This window comes from Etheostoma cragini, chromosome 9 (genome assembly GCF_013103735.1).
Source record: "Etheostoma cragini isolate CJK2018 chromosome 9, CSU_Ecrag_1.0, whole genome shotgun sequence".
NCBI classification, from domain to species: domain Eukaryota; kingdom Metazoa; phylum Chordata; class Actinopteri; order Perciformes; family Percidae; genus Etheostoma; species Etheostoma cragini.
In genome coordinates this window covers 12,833,567-12,853,088 of record NC_048415.1, presented here as the reverse complement: position 1 = coordinate 12,853,088, position 19,522 = coordinate 12,833,567, and the positions used below count along the sequence as shown (strand labels likewise).

General features: G+C 39.8%; 1 protein-coding gene across 50 annotated transcripts in view; it reads right to left on the bottom strand.

Annotated features, from left to right (window-relative positions):
• The window catches only part of adgrl2a (adhesion G protein-coupled receptor L2a), an 89,350-nt gene that overhangs the window by 51,841 nt on the left and 17,987 nt on the right, over positions 1 to 19,522 (bottom strand). For 49 of the 50 annotated variants that reach the window (XM_034881813.1, XM_034881817.1, XM_034881829.1 and 46 more), the window contains exons 2-3: positions 17,909 to 18,094; positions 3,041 to 3,254 (exon numbers count right to left, since the gene is read on the bottom strand). In XM_034881813.1, coding sequence (XP_034737704.1) covers positions 3,041 to 3,254; positions 17,909 to 17,984 — 290 coding nt within the window. In that variant the 5' untranslated portion in view covers positions 17,985 to 18,094. Of the gene's footprint in view, positions 1 to 3,040; positions 3,255 to 17,908; positions 18,095 to 19,522 lie in introns of those variants that run through there. The other variant, XM_034881825.1, reaches the window with a different exon arrangement.

Genomic DNA, 19,522 nt, shown 5'->3' with positions numbered 1-19,522 from the left:
CAAACATGACATTCCAAACAAGCACAAAAAAAGTTTACCACATTTCTTGTTTGAGGATAATTATTTTTGGCAGTAGAGGCATTACATTTGCTTCCTATTTAGTCTATTTCTGTGAATAAATGGACAAGAGATTATGAAAAAAAAAATCACTAATTAGTCCCATATGCAATCTTGGACATTTGTCAAGCTGTCCTAGATTATATTTCCATGACAGTGGACCATTTGAAATTTCTGCACTGATTACAAAAACAAGGCTTTTATGATATAGACCAAATAACATATCTATATATTGTATATGTAAAATATCTAACATCTATAAATTCACATAAAAAAAATCACATCAATCTCACATTTGGGGACATATTGCACAAAAACTTTTGAACTGACAAAGAAATTATCGATGTGTGCAACTTTATGTAAATATCTGCCAATCACGTTTTTTTTTTTTAATCAGTAGCTGTCTTTTGGATTTCTTTCTGCGGTATCAGATGTGAGCTCTTGTGAGGTTCTTTTTTGTTAGATTTTTTTAACTCACACGTCTGACTTTTGTATCACACAACGTTTTCTTGGAACACACATATTTCTCTCTTTACTCCGAGTACAATAGCTCAGCAGTTACTGAAATGCTAAAAACACATTTAAAATAACATCTGAACTACGGCCTCTGGCACTCTCAGGATATGTCTATGAGGAACGAACCAGAGCCCTCTACAGACGCTGGTGGAGTGCGTTTCTACGAGACTGTTTTGGATTGTCGTGAGGTGGCTCCTGCTGGGTCAGTACTTGTGTTTCAGTGGACTGTTCTTGTACGGGCGAGGCTGAGGGCAGCGTTATACACAGGGCCACAAGCGGGGAGCAGGCAGGCTGCAGCCTTTCAAGACACACAATGTGAGTCAGCTATCTGACTTCATCAAACAGGGCTTGACAATAAACCCCCTGAATACAAGGGCTCTACTGTTTTATTTCATTATTTTTTTAATTTCCCAAGGCGGCTTGCCAGAGTTGCTGACGGTCTCATACCATCCAATTTCTCTCTCTGTGGCATTCATATGTCATTCCATCCTGTACACTGCACCATCTCACATGGCATACCTATATGACAACTGGTCTCATGTATACGGTGTTACCAGTAGAACCCAACTGAGCTGCATGTGTGCCATGCACCTCCGTGGGTTTGTTTTCCGCAATAAATCATCCGTCTTTGCACATGGATGATAGCTACAGAGACAGTGGCTTTACAATGTGGAACATCTCTGTGGTCTATGGCAGTGATCAATCTGTAAATCAGGCCTCACCCTAATCTGACCAACAGGATTTACCAAAGGTGAAGTATCTTAAAGTTAAGGAAATGCCAGTAGCGGAAGAAGTATTCACATTTTTACTTGAGTAAAAGCAGTAATACAACAGGATAAAAGTACTCTATCAAGTACTGCAGTCAACATTTTACATAAGTCAAAGAACAGAAGTGTTATCCACATCATCATCAAATTTAAAAGTAATAATGTGCTAATTTAAAAAAAATTACTACATCATATTACATTGTATAATTAATGTATTAACATGTAAGCTGTACTACAACTAATGCTGTAGTCGGTTGAGCTGGAGCAAGTTTATTATTATTATATTATACACTGCACGGTCGTTTAATCTTTAACAGTGCAATGTATTTTGTAAAATGATCCAACGCTTTGTAAGTAAAATCTAAATACAAAAAAGAACTAAAGCTTTTAAATTATTAGTAGGAAAAAGTAAAATAGTTGAATACTGAAATATAGGGGAGCAAGGGTAAAAGTACTTAAAATTTAAACTTATCCACAGTAATTGAGTCATTGTACTCAGGGAAACGCTCTGATGGAAACACATTTTGCAGTGAACGGCAAGATGTAGGTATGACACTGCATCTGCAATCCAAATATTTGAAGTTTGATAAAACTCTTTTTTTTTGTAAATGTTCTGCATTAAACAAGACAATGCCTAAAATTTATTCTTCTGAGTTGTATCTACTAATCTATAAAAACTATAGCAGACTGCCACCTATTCTTTCCACATGACCACAATAAGTAAACTTTTTATATCAGAAGCCAGAAGGTACGTGCAGCTGACACACAGCCATTAGTTTCTGGTGGCCAAATTTGAGAGTACGGTTGGTGTATTATAATGATTTATAATACCAAAAATATTTTAGACACACATATTTTACACAAACTTGTTTTTTCCACTTTGTAACACACACACACACACACACACACACACACACACACACACACACACACACACACACAAAATTGATTTTGCTAAGAGTAAGTGGCTCAGCTTTTCTAATAAGGCAAAGCAAAGCTAACAGTGATAGTCTAATGTTAGCATACTTAATCTAGAATGCACATTTGCAAGGTAATGTATTCAACAGATTAAATTACAATAGATAGAAGAATTACCTCCTGCAAGCCGGATCAGATCTGCAGTTTGTCAGTCATGTCCAATCAGGAAAGACTGAAAATAGCTCTTTGTTTTTGTGAATGTCACTGAAAGGTTAATTTGTTATTCTCAAATTTTGTAATATAAATTTGGTGTTCATAGTGAGTTTTTTGCTTTGCTCTCTGATCCTTATTACTTAAGTTTTCTTAATCTGCTTTTTTCTATTTACCAGCCCAGCTTTCCTCCCAAGTTCTTCAGTAGGTTATTGATGCGAACATGTTACTTTTAGGCTTTTTTCTTTATTTTGCTCCACACAGATTCACTTTTGCTACATTCGATGGAGTAAATCAATCCGACGGCAGCCGTGTTATTCTCCTTGGTGGAAGGTTTTAGTCCAAAGACAAGGGTCGCAGAGGATTTTTTTAAGCACAAGAAAAAAAGATACCAACAGGGGCAGCCAAAAAAAATGTAATGGTTGACAGAGGTACTCATCCGGTCGTTCAGGGCAACTAAGCCACTGCTACTATTGCGCCGTGTCAATTATTTTCTAAGAGTCATGTAACTTTGGCAGCTACTGAATTTTGTAATCATGTGTTTTGGTGCACCGAGATGTCTGCAGTTTTACCTTTGTGACATGATCTTGTAGGCGTCTGGAAGATAGCAGTTGATGTTCTCCATCTGGAAAGGGTCAGCGTCGCAGATCTTGTCATCTGTTCGGCCATAGTTGGCACTTTCGATCATTATGACATCACTTCCTGGACACCGCAGATCGATGGGGTAACCCTCACAAGACAGCTCTCTCCGTACTAAGCCAAATGGCAGGGCGGCTCGACTAAACCCTGAGGGAGAAGAGAAAAGAAAGAGCTATTTCAGTTCAAATCGAAGGGAGATGTCTAGTTGAGCTGACACAGAGGAAGACGGTATAAAGGCAGAAAACATAGGCTATCAGAGCTGGGCGTGCTGGATATACATAAAAGCAGAATTCATGTGCATTCCTTTTTATTGAAAAGTCTGTAACTGTTTAGCAAGATGAATCACGTTGATATGTGGATATTGAACTGAGAATTGGACTGCTATCCTGACATAGATCAGTATGTTGAGTGAACATTTTAAATCTCAACCGCACCAGTGGGCTAATGGTGTTAGTATGTCATCCCCATGCCTAACCGGTCTTGCAGAAAATCGATAATTGTCATAAAAATCTAGTTTGTCAGCTAAAATGTCAGGAGCATGGAAACCCCTCATGACGGTCTATGTACAGTAAGCACAGTGATACTCATTTTGTAATGCTTTTTTGTTTTTTCTTTGTCATATTGCTGTCCTGTGTATTATTTCAGGATAGTAACAGTATGTTAATAGCACCTAGTGGTGACTCATTTTTCTATTAAAAATGAAAAAGTACAACAAGCATCTGTATAATATGAGTGTAATTTAATCCACTTTGCAGTACTGACAATTGAAGGGCGGGCTTTTGAGAGGCTGAGGGGGGGGAGTGAGTGAGTGGGGGAGTGAGTGAGTGAGTGAGTGAGTGAGTGCGTCTGTCAGGGAGATTGTGGGGGTAGGAAAAATAGAAAATAAAACAATTCTGTGGCTTTCTTTGATGGCAAACGTAAAGTGAACTACAGTACAGACATAGACTTTAGCATCCCAATAGGGGATATTTTTGGTCCGAGTGACATGACAAGTATAGACAGGAATGGCGTAGAGCTTAGAAATATTGCCAGCTGCCTCTCTATGGACTTTGACTAAACTACTGGCTGAACTGAATAATAACCACAGCTTTCTTGCGTGCAGTGCTCACTCTATTACCTCTTTGAGCCTCTTCAAAAATGGTGTTTCAACTTGCAACTTGGTTGATGGCTGTTGTTAGTGTTTCCAAAGACTCTATTTCCCTAATGAGGTTTAGTTCACAGTCACAGGAAAAAGAAGAAACAAAAAAAAGTGTCATTCCTACTTTTTATGCGCTAATTTGTTTGGCAACTGGACAAGTCGGATCGATCCATTAGCAGAGTTGTTTATAATTACAAAGCACTTTTTCTTTTCATGAGTCATCCTGAGATGTTCTTTGTGTGGCAATAGTTAACTTAAAGCCACTGACATCAGCTTTGCTAAATTGGCCTGGAAAGGCCAAGTTGATGTTATCCTATTGGATGCTTCATCAATAAACTACCAATATAATTATCTTTGTCTGATTAAATGCTATGCTATAATGGCAAGAAATACGCATTCTGTATTGTGTCACTCGCCAGCAAATACTTCTGTGGTATTTTACAAAGAAAGATAAATGCCAGTTTGTATTGTCTGATCCTCCGTTTGTGCACCAATCACGGGAAAGTTTGACTTCGAAGGAGCTCGGGGTAAACAAAGGATATATCTGCATGGAGGAGGGCAGCTTGCCTATCTAACCTCTATAATAATACTTCAGTTGTTTGGGAGCATACAATCATCAGGGATGGATCTTTTTTCCTCTACATGCTCTTTTTGACGGCAAACTTTCTCATGTGACCAATAAGCATGAAAAAGGCTTTCAATTATGATAGGTTTCAGCCATATTTCCTTTTTGCAGCCCCTTTTCTTGCTGGAGTCAAAAAGAAACGCTTAAGGTGATAAACAATTTATCAGTGATGCTGGCTTGAGAGAAAAAGCCCAAGTGGGGGGGAAATGAAAACATGGCATGTTAGGAACAGCACTTGACAGCCAATCTTGAGTTCATATCAGTGCACTTCAGCATAGCTCCATCAAAAGTCAGCCATACAATGTGTAGTAGCTATAAGAATTGTGTAAAACATCAGTCCATGCCACATTACACAATTTCTATTCTCAAAACATGACGTGAAAATGGCAGATTTATGATGGTGGCACATCCATTGCATATATTATTCATATACGAATATCTTCAACTCTAAAAAAAACTAAATTTCTTTCTAATAAATCAACATATTCATGCTTGACTTACTATAGAGGAAAAATATACCTTACATGATCAATTGGATAGCCATTAAATATGGCTAGGTGGGATACATTTTCTTGCAATGGCTTATTTCGTGGCTGGAAGTGAACTGGTTCTTTGGCCATGTGCGAGACCTCCCAGTTTAATCTCTCAATCCACAGCCAACCCCCCATGGACACCAGAAACTCTGTAGAGCATTTGCTATCTCAGTTTCTGGTTTTATGATTTAGAACTGATGCAGTCCCTCTGCTTAAGTAGGAAAACAGAGACTGGAGCAATGAGGAGATAAATGTATGCTCAAGAATACTGGAAGACTCCTACTGAAATGCACTAGCTACTTCTCGACCATGCTGATGACAGACTGTGTAATAAAGTACATTTTCGTGTTCAAATATCTGGAAATCAAACAAAATTGCCATCCTCTTAGCTCAATTTATTCGCCAGCTGGGCTTGTGCATCATGGAACCAAAAGCACCCTCGTAAACAACCTCCAAAAAGCCTCTCTCCACCATTGATTAGGCCCGAGGATGGACTACTTTTTACCCTGGTGTTGGATGGTATTTTTGGTACATGGGGAGATGAGTGACAGACAAATCTATACAGGGACTCACAATAGTCCAGCAAACAATAGATGTAAGTCCTTATTTCAATGTCTACAATTCAGTCAGCAATATTTAGGTGTTTTCTCTGATGTTTTGTACAAGTATTCAATTTTATTTTGCCGATTGATCAGAAAATATTTTGTAATACCCAAAACATTTTGTTTCATCAGCAACATTCATGTACAAATATATCCATTGGTCAAAACAGACTAAAGAAAGGATTTGATGATACTGCTATACTGACAAATCAAAATCTGCTTTTTGTACAAGATCATTTATAATGTAAAATGGAGGATTTATATGACTACTTCAAATAAATCTTCTTTCTCAGTTGCCAATGAGATATTATGAAGCCACCAAAACACCATCGATCATGTTCTGGCACGGTATTGCATTGCAATTACAACAGAATAATGTGATCACAGTGAATCTAACATAGACAAAATTCAATGCTTACTGTCTCAGTTAACCACGTAAATTCATTATTCAGATGAGCCAGAAAAGTAATCAGTATCACGCTCATGGGGTCATTAGCATAATTATTTAGGGAATGCATGATATGAAAATTATTTTCATTCCATATGGTAACAATAAACCATGTCAAGAATATAAACATGTGCTGGATGATCCTTTTCCTTTGCACTTTTCCTGATAAGTGTTCTAAAATCCCACCGAGAACGATCGCAACAGTTTATAGAAGCACTTGTTGCTATATCGTGTTTCAGGGAGCCTTTTTACTTCTGAGCTTTCTACCATTGAGAAAAGCCTGCTGAGCAAACAAAATGACACCACACATAGAGCACACCCCTGGTGCATGGGTGCAAAAACAGAACCCCCATACCTGCAACTGAGAGGATTTTTTTACTTGTGTTCGTTTGAGGTTGTGTCATACATACACACGGACTCAAAGGGAAACTCAGCATCCTCCTCATTGCAAGTAGTACATACTTCAGACACCTGAAAATATGTTTTTTTATTAGCTTTGATGTACCTTCACTCTGTGATGGTACATCCAAAGACAGATGTGTATCAATCAAACACCCAGAAAATAATGAGTTTTACATTCTCTGCATTATTAAACGCCATGGATCAAAAGATCAAGACGTGGTCAATAAAATATCATGAGGAAAACTCCATCTTGTGACATTGGTATCATGGTGCATCGGAGACATTACTCGTCAGATCCTTGGTCATGGCCATTCTGACACTAATCAGGCATTCTGGTCACCCACCCCACCCACTTTCACCACCACCACCAGAAAAGCATTTATAGCCCTCTTCATCTGCTATGTAGAAAGCATTGAGCTAAGCAATGAGCAGTGCCATTGCACAAAAGCAAAGTAGTCAGGTCCATTCTCTTTCTTTCCACCCACAGACTAAAATTACATTGAAAGAAAAACACTGCATAGTTTACAACCTACACGATGCAATAAGAATTAGAGCCAATTTTTGTTTTGTCCACTAGAAAGCAGCTGTTAGGTTTCTTTAGAGCACATTATTACTCAACCTTTTGACACATGTTTATTGTACATGCTGTTATCACATGCTCGTAATTGACATTGATTGGTGCACAGGACCTCTATCTCCATGGGTTATAACACTTTATTACACCAATGAGGAACCTCTATTCAAGGCTTCCCAGACTGGCATTTACCACCATATGTAACCTTTGCAGTTACATTAGGCCCATACAGAATCTGCAGCTGAAGAACTGAAAGAAACTCCCATATGTAAAGTGGACCCATTATACGCCGTCTCTTTGGTGCTGTAATATTTTAATTCATTTTTTTCCACAGATGAGCCAAATCAATTGGAAAGTGACCATCTGGTAGGAGATGAGTGCCACTGAAGCAGAGGTAATGAACAAAATGTCTTCGTATTTCACACAAACGAGGAGTAATTAGGATCTTCATGAGCCATGTAGGTTGGGAGCTTCTCCCATGTAGTCCCATGAAACTAGCCATTACCATGATCAAACCACAAAGAAACATACATACTACAGACATAAAGAACATGTAGAGTATACACAGTTTAATGCAGCTTTTGAAACAGCCGTATGTTTAATGAGGGAAACAAACTTGAGTCTTTCTCAATTAAATAAAAGTGCTTCACTGTTGCCTAGGGATGGTTATGCAGCAAAAAAACTATTCTGCTTTTCATCAGGACTATCCTGCCTCCAGTAAATGGTTTTCATATTAAAATGACTTTGTAACTTGAGTTACACATCTTCCAGAGTTAGTCCAGGGGCAAAGCAGAGGCTGATCAAAAGGCCTATTCAGCCTCTTATGCTGCCATCATTGTGGCCAGAGCACAAAAGAGGTCTCCAGATTATTTTGATGTGAAACCAGATAATTTTTCTGTCGGGGGCTGATGAGAAATGTAACGGGGACGCTGACGATGCTTGTCGACTACCATTAACGCAACCCTTAGATTTTCCTTTGTTCTGACAAGAGCTAAACAGCTGCTTGTAAATGAGCTAGCATCTCTGTTTGGCCCGCCATTATTATGCACTCCTGAGCCGACAAGGTCGCTTGCTGGGGTGATTTAGGGTGAAAGAAAAGTGTGGCCTATAGCATTAGCTTGGAGCCACAGGAAACGCAGCGCGAGTCCTTCAGGTTGTGCCACAACACCCCCCCACCCCCACCCCCGCCTCGCTATGGTACAGGCAAAGGAAGTCTGTAAAGGAAAAGAAACCTTTAAGTCAAGACTCTTCCCACAGTGCTGATTCTATAATCCAGAGATATCCTTTACAACAGCATGTATTCTTAAGAAGTTGGGTCCACACCGAGGAGGAGAAGAAAGAAAATATTGCATATATCCTGCAAAACAGCAGGGTACAAGGTAGACTGCTGACTTGTGTGGCCATTCTGAAAAAGTATTGCAGTACTGGTTTGACAGATATTATTCTTTTGAATTTCTTAACTTTAACTGAAGACTGTGTTTCCATTTTTTTCCACTTTGTGCGTTGAAAGCTGATGTAATTTTTTGGCCATGGCTAACAGCCTACAACAGTCATTTATGAAGAGGTTTGTTTCTCCTTTGTAATTCAGCCCATAACATCTGTAGATTATTAAGCTCTTTGACAACTGATGTTGAAACTATGACTTGTGTGGTGCTGATTACACTGACATGACATCTTAGCTTGTATTAAGATGATCAGTGAGTTATTCTGTATGGGGAAAAGTTATTCTGTAGGGAAAAACTATTGATTTTTCTGTTCTTATTTCATCAATTCATCGGGAAAATGCACAGTGCCTGACTGAAAAAAAAGGGTGTTGCACAAATTCATAGAGGTCTTGCTTAAAAAAATGTTATTAAAGAAAAATTAATATGAAGCCATTAATAAAAATAAATAAAAATTGTGTCAAAATATAGAGTAATAGTTGTGTTAGGTCTTCGAAAGCCAACTTGCACAGAGAGAGGGAGACAGGAACAGAGAGAGAGAGATATTGGGAGAAGAGGCAAAGAGCAGCAGGGGAACGAGCATTCCAACCTCATTTGTATTCTCCACCATCCAATTCACTCCAGTTCATTTACATCTCCGCTACTTCCATAGCAACAGCAGGGGGGCTATCAGGAGCATCTTTGATATAGGTACATGACTGAAAAAGATCTTGTCATTTCTCTCTGAATAGACGCCATAAAAAAGGAGATTTTATTCCAGCCTTTTGGTATAAAAGAGAGTTTCTTAAAGCCTTGTTTACCATGTTAGAGACTTTTTTTTTTTTAACCTTCACTCTTTTCCTCATCCTCAACCAGCACATGTAGACATATAACACTGCACAGGAAATGCCATCACCGTACAGAAAAGAAATATGATCCTTTAACTTAGTACTTGATTTTACTGTGTTCATAAAAAATAAAAAAACATGGACACCAGAAAAGTCTGGTAGCAAAGAAACACTTATGTTTTTTCTTTCTAATCCTGAAAAACTTGAACAAATACAAGGCATCAAGTGGTGCCGCTAGACAAAATGAAAATGCACTGCACCAGCAGGAAAACACAGCCTCATCAAATTCCATGTACACTTGTATGTAAATCAACCTTAAGGTCTAATTAAGCTCTATGGGGCTCATCAAGGTCATAAATCCACTTTTTTTTCATAATGCATTATTGACTTCATATCATCTGCACATGTCGGCTGACTGCACTCGCACAAGCACACAAAGTCATCTCACTGTCTAATATCTGATAGCCCTGGGGCTAGGCGGCGTGTGTATGTGTGTGTGTATATTTGTGTATGTGAGAGAGAGACTGGGGGAGTGCTTTTTTTAGGTCACACAAAAAAGAAAGGACATATTCTGGTAATGAAATGGCTGAAATCACCATCAAACATTAAAATCTGTTTGTAACAAATGGTCACTGGTCGATTTGAGTCCTAAATTACAACATACTTTCACATTTTCAAGGATAGGTCAAGGCTTTGTGCTCATTTTGTTATAAGTGTTAAGGTAAATTTGGTTCCTTTCCAAAAATTAACAAAGTGAGCATCTTTCAAACCCGCACTAAATTAAGAAATTATATAACCCTACAGTTTAAATTCTGCAAATTGAAAGTGGGCTGCCTACTCTTTAAATGTGGTTTGTTTAATTAGTAGTGGACTGATCCTATGAGTCGTTACCAAAGAGAATTGATAAAGTGCAATCCCTGCTACGAGTCATGGCGCCTTTTAGCCGCAGTGAGCTCTTTGGACCTCATAACTCAGCTTTATCAGTGACATTTTTATCAGAAGATATCAAATGATCCAGAGTTTAAACATGACACAGATGTGAGTCATATTTTTTTTGGTTGCCAAAGACATTTAAGACTGGATTTGCAATGTTCTTGTCAGCTCTTCCTTTTGGTCCATAGTATGTTCACAGCTTCCATTACAAACAATGAAAAAAGATGGACTCAGATACATTTGATAGACTTCCTTCTCTGCTCCAATGAAGCGTTTGATGCTCCTTGATTCAGTAAGGAAGCATTTCCCAGTGGGTCACCAGTGGCAGTACACACACAAATGAGAAGGGTCCATCTGCTTGGTTTGCATTCCCAAAGTGCAATTCCTCAAGCAGACCACAGCAGTGGTTCCTCTTCCCGAGACTCAGCTCTCATGTGTATGCATTTGTGCCACATTATTCAGCTAGTGCTTCAACTGACCCCCACCTGGCATTTAAATTCCCTGACCAACCGGGTAGTCATGCCCTGATGACACGACTCCTGCTCCAACTGAATTCTTTGTGCAGCTTTCTTCAGACTAGACAGCAGACTTGCCGTCTTCTTGGTTAGGTGGATTGTTATGTGGCAGAATGCTATTATACTCACACTGGCCTCCAAGGCTTTTGTCTCTTCAGCACTCAAGTTTATGCACATATTCTGCACACCTACAGGGTACTTCTCTGACAAATGCAACACAAAGCAAACAGCAATATTGATTGATTTATTTGTTTATTTTGATAAAGGATTTTTTTTAATCAAGGGACTATCATCTTAAGATTTCCTGCGGTTCAAGGATTCAATCTCATAAGCTAAAGTTGGCCACGCGAAAATTGAATTTTACTCTTGTTTCAGTTCATCAATGATTTATTGGCTGCTATTCATTATAATCTAGAGCTGAATATTATTTTGATGACCTTCCATTTTATACGTTTTTTGTGTTTTTCCTTCAGTGAACTGATTGTTATTACAGTCAAAAGAAGGTCCCCCCCAACATTTTTTTTACTAAAAACTCTCAGTTTTGGATTAACCTCCTTTCAATCTAGTCCACAGACTAAGCCTGCTTCACTCCTCCATCTGTTTCCAGCCCTTACGTGTCACAGCAGGGGCACTTTGAAGTTCTCGTTTAAGGATTTATCAGATGTCTCTCATGCATCTCAGCCTTAATTATTGCTTGTTGGCTATTTAAAAACAATTTGGGGACTTGTTGGTTTATGTGTATGTGTGTGATGGAAATTAGGGTACAAGAGCAACTATTAAGAGAGGCAATGGTCCAGCTGGGCTGAGTCAGTATTGTAAACGCTGGGGTTGATTAAAAATTACTTATGTCATTTAATGTTTGATTTGTAACCTCTCCACGTGGGAAATCTGTCTTTAGTGACTATTTTCTTCAGCCCATCATTCACTTGGGGGGGGGGGGGGGGGGGGGGGGGGGGGGGGGGGGCTTAAGGGCAGAGGCCCACACCCTTGACATATGGACGCACTCAGGGGTCATTATGACTCAGAAGGTCAAAAGCCGAGCCACACGCGGTCAAGTCGTAGTGATCTACCAGAGCACAGAGGGGCTGACATGACGTGTGTTGGGTCTAATAGCCAAGTAAACCCGCACTTAATGACTTCTTCGCTCTAATGACCTAATGAGCCAAAACAACTTTATTATTGACTCACAGCATATATTAGCATCCTGGCTTTGGTCAAGCAGGTTTTGGACAATCTTCACTACAAAGAAAAGGCTATAAGAAGTTTGAACAAAAGAAGAAAATACTGAACGTACCAGTGAAACTCTTTAAGTTAACAAGCTTCATAAATGGGCACTCAGAGTTCCTTCAAAAGGGCCTGGTTCTAAATCCTTTTTATTTATGGGTATAGTTTCACCACCCCTCGTTTACAGGAGCCTCTTCAGGATTTACGGCTGCTCTAAATCAGGACTGAAAGCAAGAGGACAAAGAGGATTCTGCTAAGGGCAAGCAGGGGTAGCTTGCATCTGACTCTCGGGCGTGAACTGTAAAATCTGTGAAATCTTAAGCCTTTGGATAAATAATGTTCTCTTAGCAGAATCTGTCATTACTAGTTCTGCAATCAGTTTTCATTGCATGACATCTGAACTATAACCACGCATTCCTGTGCTTCAGTGAACATGCCATTCAACAGCATGCTTACAATGAAAACGTGATTACATGCCCCTTGAACACCTGCAGATTGTTGTTTACATAAGGTATTTCACCTGATATGGGGTGGAAAACTTACATGCATGATTCAATGGTTTGTATAAATAGCTGCTCTCATAAGACTAGTTAAATGTATTCATCCCTTGGTGGCTCCTGTTGCTTAAATCAGATGCAGAGGGACTAAATTGCTCACATTGATAAAAAAAAAACATGTCATTCACACTATGTACACACAGTAACAGTTCATTCATAACAGACTCATCAGTCTCTAGTTTAATTCACAGAAAAGGCTTAGGCCTATTTAGGTAACTAGTAAATATTGCAATACTGCACTCTATGTGACCTGAACGCTGCAGTCTAATCACCTTAAAATTCCAGAGTATTACAGTAGCAAACAGGAAACCAAGCTACATTTGCCCTTTGACCAGCTGAGCTGCCTCATTCGTCTGGCGCGAGGTGCGCATGCTGGTTCTTGTTTGAAATACCATCTAGGCTGGATAATCAAAAACATTCTCCTCGTCTGCCCCTTCTAGACTTCATCAGCAGTCCTTGCGTGAGGTCTGTCTGCAGTCCTTGATGTCCACTACACAGGCTCTAGCAACATAAAAATATTACACAACTAAAGAGCCTGTGCTATTTGTATTGCTATTTTGATACGGTTAGATTCTCAATCCACAATTGCGCCACATATATCAGAACCTTTCAAATCTTATCCTGCAGCAACTTAAAAGACACTTTTTCATTCCACAATGAGGAAGAAAAATAGAACATAGGAGCAAACTACAACTTTAAAACTGGAGGCATATCTCTGACAAATTGAAGCCTATTATACAAAGATGCCCACATACTGCTAGTATCTGCCATAGCCCGATCAGAGACAACCAACAAAGAACAACACAATCAATGTTCCATGAAAATAACGTCTTTTGTTATAGACCACTGAACTGGAGATTGATAAGTTTTCCCGTATTTGTGATTCAGAGAAGAGACTCAATGGGTTATCAGAACATATTTTGTAGATTGTTTGGGATATACTTGTTAGGGGCCCACATGTTTTACCTGAGCAACAACAAAGTGAGACAGAGCATGACGGTAAAATACAAGGCAGACAGGGACATGTGGGTAGATGACTAATCTAGGTTGCCTGAGATCCCACCCAGCAAGGGCCTCGTGAGATCCATGTGAATGCCCATTATCCACAAAGATCAGCACCGAGAATGATGGGAGAAGGTAGGTTTCACACTAAGTCTGAGGCTCAGTCACGCTGAACTACTCTCCCAGACATGTCTGAAACCCAATTAAGGACCATGTTAGAGGTTGAGCACCATGTTGAGCAACACAGTCCTGTTGTTTTGTATGAGAAGTCTGCATGACTTAATTTAACAAATAGCCATATCTTTGCAAGAGAAAAAAAACAAAAACGCTCAGGAACCTTCAAAAAAGGTTAGACGTAAAGGGATAAGTAGCCTCATCAAATACTATATACGGTGTCCCTGCTATAACTAAAACATGGAGGAGAGCAAGAGGAGTTTAAACAAGGCACCTTGTCTCCTGTCTGAACTGCCGTATCGGTGTCACGGCCGAGATCCCAGCATGAGTTATGGACGGCGACAGCCCACAACAAACTAATGATGCTTCTCAAGGTTATCTCTGCATAAATAACTAATAAAAAGAATGCTGATGCAGCAGCCCAACCCCACAGACACCTAACATAGGCCACTAGGATGGCGTTAAAAACCTTTGGCAAGGACAGTGAGTTAATAATTATGAGCTTCAGTCATTCTGGGTTAGTGGAACATCTTTTAAATGCCTCAGTAGCCAGGTGAAGGAAGGGCCTGTGTTTGGGTGGAGGGAGGAGGGTGGCAAGATGTCAAGAGCTCCCTTATGCTCTTGCATGACAAACACCAACCTGGAGCCACCAGTGACAAAGCCCTAATCCAGAAAATCCCTCCTTCCTTTACTGAAAATCCTAATGAGGATTTGAAGTGCTCAGTAGGGAGGAGACCCAGGGGCTGTGGTTACACCTTGCCACTGCTTGCTCTCCCAGTCATTGTCTCCTTATCTCCTTATTGGCCAAGCCTGGCTGGCGTTGAAAGAGACATGACAGCATGGTGGGCCTTTGTACACAGACCCCACGCCTGCCTGGCTCCATGGGAAGCCAGAATCCACAGTCTGCCGCAAACAACCAGGATGACATCAAGCGTGAGGTGGAAAGAGAAAACCGATAGAAGTTGTTTACAAAAGACACACGAGACAAAAGGATAGATTTGCCCCTTTAGCCTTAACTGTTTTAGAGCTGTCTCCAATATGAAATAAATTGGAAGCTGTAAAAACCAAGCTTAATAGGCAAATAAGTGTTTCATATAGTAATCACCTAAGAAATTATTTGTTTCTTTTAACAAATTAGCTATGGGCCAGCCTTTTCAAAGTATCTAAATTACCAAATTAAGTGGTCAGGGAACTGGAGTGTGGCGCCACAGTGGGGTACTAATATTTTCCATGGAAGCAACTCTGCAACAAATTAGTACTTCAAAAAGAACAGGCCTACTGTCCGCAGCTTCACACATTGACAGTTGGTATTTTGATGTTTTTCTTTTTAAGATAACATGCACAAACAACAAATTTTTATGTGATTGGATTTACCTGCAAGATACAAATCTGCTTTCCATGTCCCCTAACAGCATGCCCTAATACAGTTAAGTGTGACACGAGGGCAGGAAAAGTGTGTAAAAAAGAAAAGAAGGAATGGCGATTTTCAGAAATGTTTAAAATAATAATAAAAAATATGCTTTCAGGGTTATAAAAAGAGGCTAACCAGAGCAAATAGGCGGTGGCACAGCACCGGGAGGTGATGGATCCTGTTCTTGTAGGTCCCGTCTCACAATAAGCCCTGGGCTTTTACTTCCAATAATTACATTTCAGAACACCTTGATTGTCTATTTCACTCCATTCACTTTGAGATGAAGGCTTTAAGTCTTTTCTCTTTTCTTTTCACATGATATAAAAAGACCACTTTTAAAGGTGCCCTTCCCTGTTGCCCTTGAGAAATCTCAAGTACTTCAAACATTTCAAGCTTTTAGGTGAAACAATAGTGTGGTTTCAGGGAGAAGAGGGAACAGAAATTCTCTGTGTCAGACTTGTTCAAACAAGTTCTGCCAGTGTAACGCAGCGTTTACATCATGGCTAACTCTTTATGTACCCTTAATCTCACAGACACAACCACCACAGGCCCCATAGTAAGTGAATGATAACATCTGGAGACCACACAACTGCTCTTGAATGGTTGTTGCATAAAGTCTCCATGACCTACTTAACTTTGGCCATTTCAAAACAGTTAAGTTGATCACAATAAGGTGGGGTGCCTCAGTATCAGAAAATGTAACAGACATATAGGTATTTTCTACCGATATATACTTGCAACGCTGTCTTGCATGTTGCAAACTTTGCCGTTTCTACTTCTTGACACAGAATCCTTGCTCTGCTCAATTCTGCCGCACTGTAATTCTAACACTCTTTGGCAAAGCCTTTGAAGAAAGCGTGAGGCTGAGCTAGGTGTGAATTGTTATTCTGTCGCTGATATAGACAAATCCCTTCAACCCCACCAGACTTGATTAAATTATTTTGGAAGATATGTGAGCCAATGCGTTGCAAACGGGGAATCACAGTTTTTAGCAAAAAAACATTATTACTTCAGAAATTACACCATCTCCTTTCTGGTGGGTTGCTATGGTGACATCCTCAGAGGACACCAGTAGGACAAAAGGAAGTAAGGTCAGAGGAAAGGATACTGATCAAATTAAAAGAAGGAGATGTCTGGCACTTCCCTCCCCTACCTTAAAATGTGTCTTAAAAATCAGTCAATACAGAAATGTTGTGTGGTAAAATCTGCATTTTGTTTCCACATATTTCATGTCCATAAGGTTGAGAAGCTTGACACTGTTTGAAAAAAGAAGAAGGTAAAATTGATGTAGCAGAGGCCAAGATATTGTGTCTTTCAGTCCCTAGTATGGATCAGCTCCTCCTTCACAGGCTCCTACCCCTTCCGTAATGCAACTCATTAATATCTTTTGTTAGACCCTGCTTGCTGATAAATACCCTTTTTTTTTAAACTCCACATTCCCAGTTTATCTTACGTTACAAAAACGGGCAAGAAAAGAGTCTGCATACAGATCACAGTCACGTATACTTGTGGAACTGATGGAGTAAAAATGTGGAGGATGGAACATGTATTGTATAGAAGGAGGTCACACAGCCCTATAGCTACAGTTTCATTCTTGGCTGTGGGTATTGCTTCCTTCAAATGTGTAAAAACAAGTGGAAAAGGAACCTAACTTAAGACTATTTACAGCATTCCACTAACCCATTTAATTCAATTATAAAAATGCATTAAAAAGATATTAGGGGTAGACGCAGTTTAATGAAGCGTGTTTACTTGGGGATATTGTTTGTAATGAACTGTTTGTGGTCTGATCTGTGCGGTTGGGATGGGAAATGGGAGGAAGGTGAGGGCAGAGGGGAAACAAGAAGAGGATACAGGATACAGTTTATGAGATACGGTTTGGATGGATAAATTCTTGTAATTACGAGACAGCTGAGAGTGATTTAATCAAAGCTAAATGCACTATGATTAAAACACATTCAAGCTTTATATTGTTTGAGGTGTGAAATTTGTGTGTGTCTGCCATGTGACAGAACATTTTTAGCGGGGAATTTACAAATGGATCCAGCTCTGATGCCACTGGGAACAACAGACGCTCTCAAGCAGAAAATCTCAGACAAATCACAATTTACCAACTAATGAAACCACTCAAGATTATCCCCCATCCGCCTGTGCCCACTGTCCTCAGAGCTGCATTTCTTACACAATCACTGCCTGAGCTCAGAGGAGTAGCGGTGGCTTAAGTCACAGCGTCACTGCTCATGTTTCATTCTTGAATCAGACAAGAGTGAAAACTGTTTCCTGGCTCCGGCTGTCATTGAGACAGCACTCATTCAAAATATGCTATTAAAATACTGACATGAGAATGAATCAGTTTTTAGAGAAAACAAAGACAACTGTTTCATTTGTACTTACCCTCTGTGGAGTGCACTTGTGCTAGTGTGATGAGAAACCAGCAGAAGGTGTGAAGTTTCCGCAGGGAGCAAGCCATGGCGCCCAGTGTTGATTGTTTGTGGCAGGTTTGTGTTGTGACTAAAAAGGTTCTGATTACAAAAGTCCAAGTCAACTGGTCTCACAGATGCTCATCATTGATCCTCTCACCTGTGGAGCACACCAAGAGAGATGGTCAGTTCAGGGAGGAAATGTATTCCACGTGGTGAGCTCTGTCCCTGTGTGATTTCACAGGAAACTTCATCCTGCCACAGTCTTGCCACAAGACATTAATGTTGCATTTACATGCCACAGCAGAAATGTGACACACTTTAAGCTGTGAAATGCTACATAACCAACCAAAATAACTCCAAAAGGTCAATAGTAATGCTAATAATAATAATTGTGAGAAGGGAAATCCCTTAATGGCTACTTAATGCTAACCATTTCCCTGGCAGGGAGAGCTGGGACCAGTGCTGTCAACAATCAGATAACGTCCATCATGTCCATCTCCTCGTGATTGCTAACCTTATCAGTGTTGTGTCAAATTATATTTTCTGCATCCATTACAAAGAACATATGTATATACCTATTTGTGCTGAGACTTGTCATTTCCAAAGATTCACTCTATTGTAGAACAAAACTTTCCACACATTGAAAATTTGAATCCGCCCAACATAAAAAAAAAAATTGACGGAAGAGTTGCACCAGGAACTGACCTACTGTAAATTGACACTGCATTAAAACTCTGCAACTACAAGGCGGAAATTATGAATTCACTGACAGTAAATACAAAAGATATCCATAGTAATAGCTTGATGAGCATTAGCCAAAAAGCTTTTCATCCTGCTAAGGTCACATTAGTTTGCATTAGCTTGGTTTGTGTCTGAGTAATAAATGGAAAAAATATTTTATAATAGAAGTGGATGTAAATGATGTCTTGTTTGGTCATATAGGGATGTTGTTTCAGTAATTTAGTAATTTAAGAACGTCCACATTTTTATTAGTAACATTATAGTGTTTTTTTTAAGTAGAATGTCCTCCCACAGGCGTTTCACTTCTAGTTCAGCAGAGGTTCAAATGTAACAGTACTTCTCTTTCACTGATGTTTTGTGACTCTCTCCACCCCCGCGCCCTAGCCAAACAAATAAAGAAACACTACCAAGCAAATGGTCATTTCTCTCTGCTGTGACTGACCACAAACAGCCTTATCTCCCTCACCCCTTCCCTCCTCACCCCTCCCTCTCGCTTACATCTCAACAAATTCCTGTCTCCCCACCTCATCTGTACCTGTCCCTCTAGTACTAGGCTGTTTGATTGTTTGTTTTTGCTCTCTTTTTGCTACAAAAGCAAATGGCCTCCTCCCTGTCATGGATACAGTGCTGGGGCTGTGTAGGGTGAAACCTAATGCCTACCTGTGCGCCCAGGCATGCGTTTCACACTACTAACGGCTCCCTTTTGTGTGTGTGTTTACACTGTTGGGCTAAACTCAGTCCTTTCACTCCCATGAACCATTAGCACATTCACCATGGGACAGGGCATCACTCTGGCAACAAGGCACATAGGAGCCCATTAGAAAACTTTTTTCTTTTCTTTTTT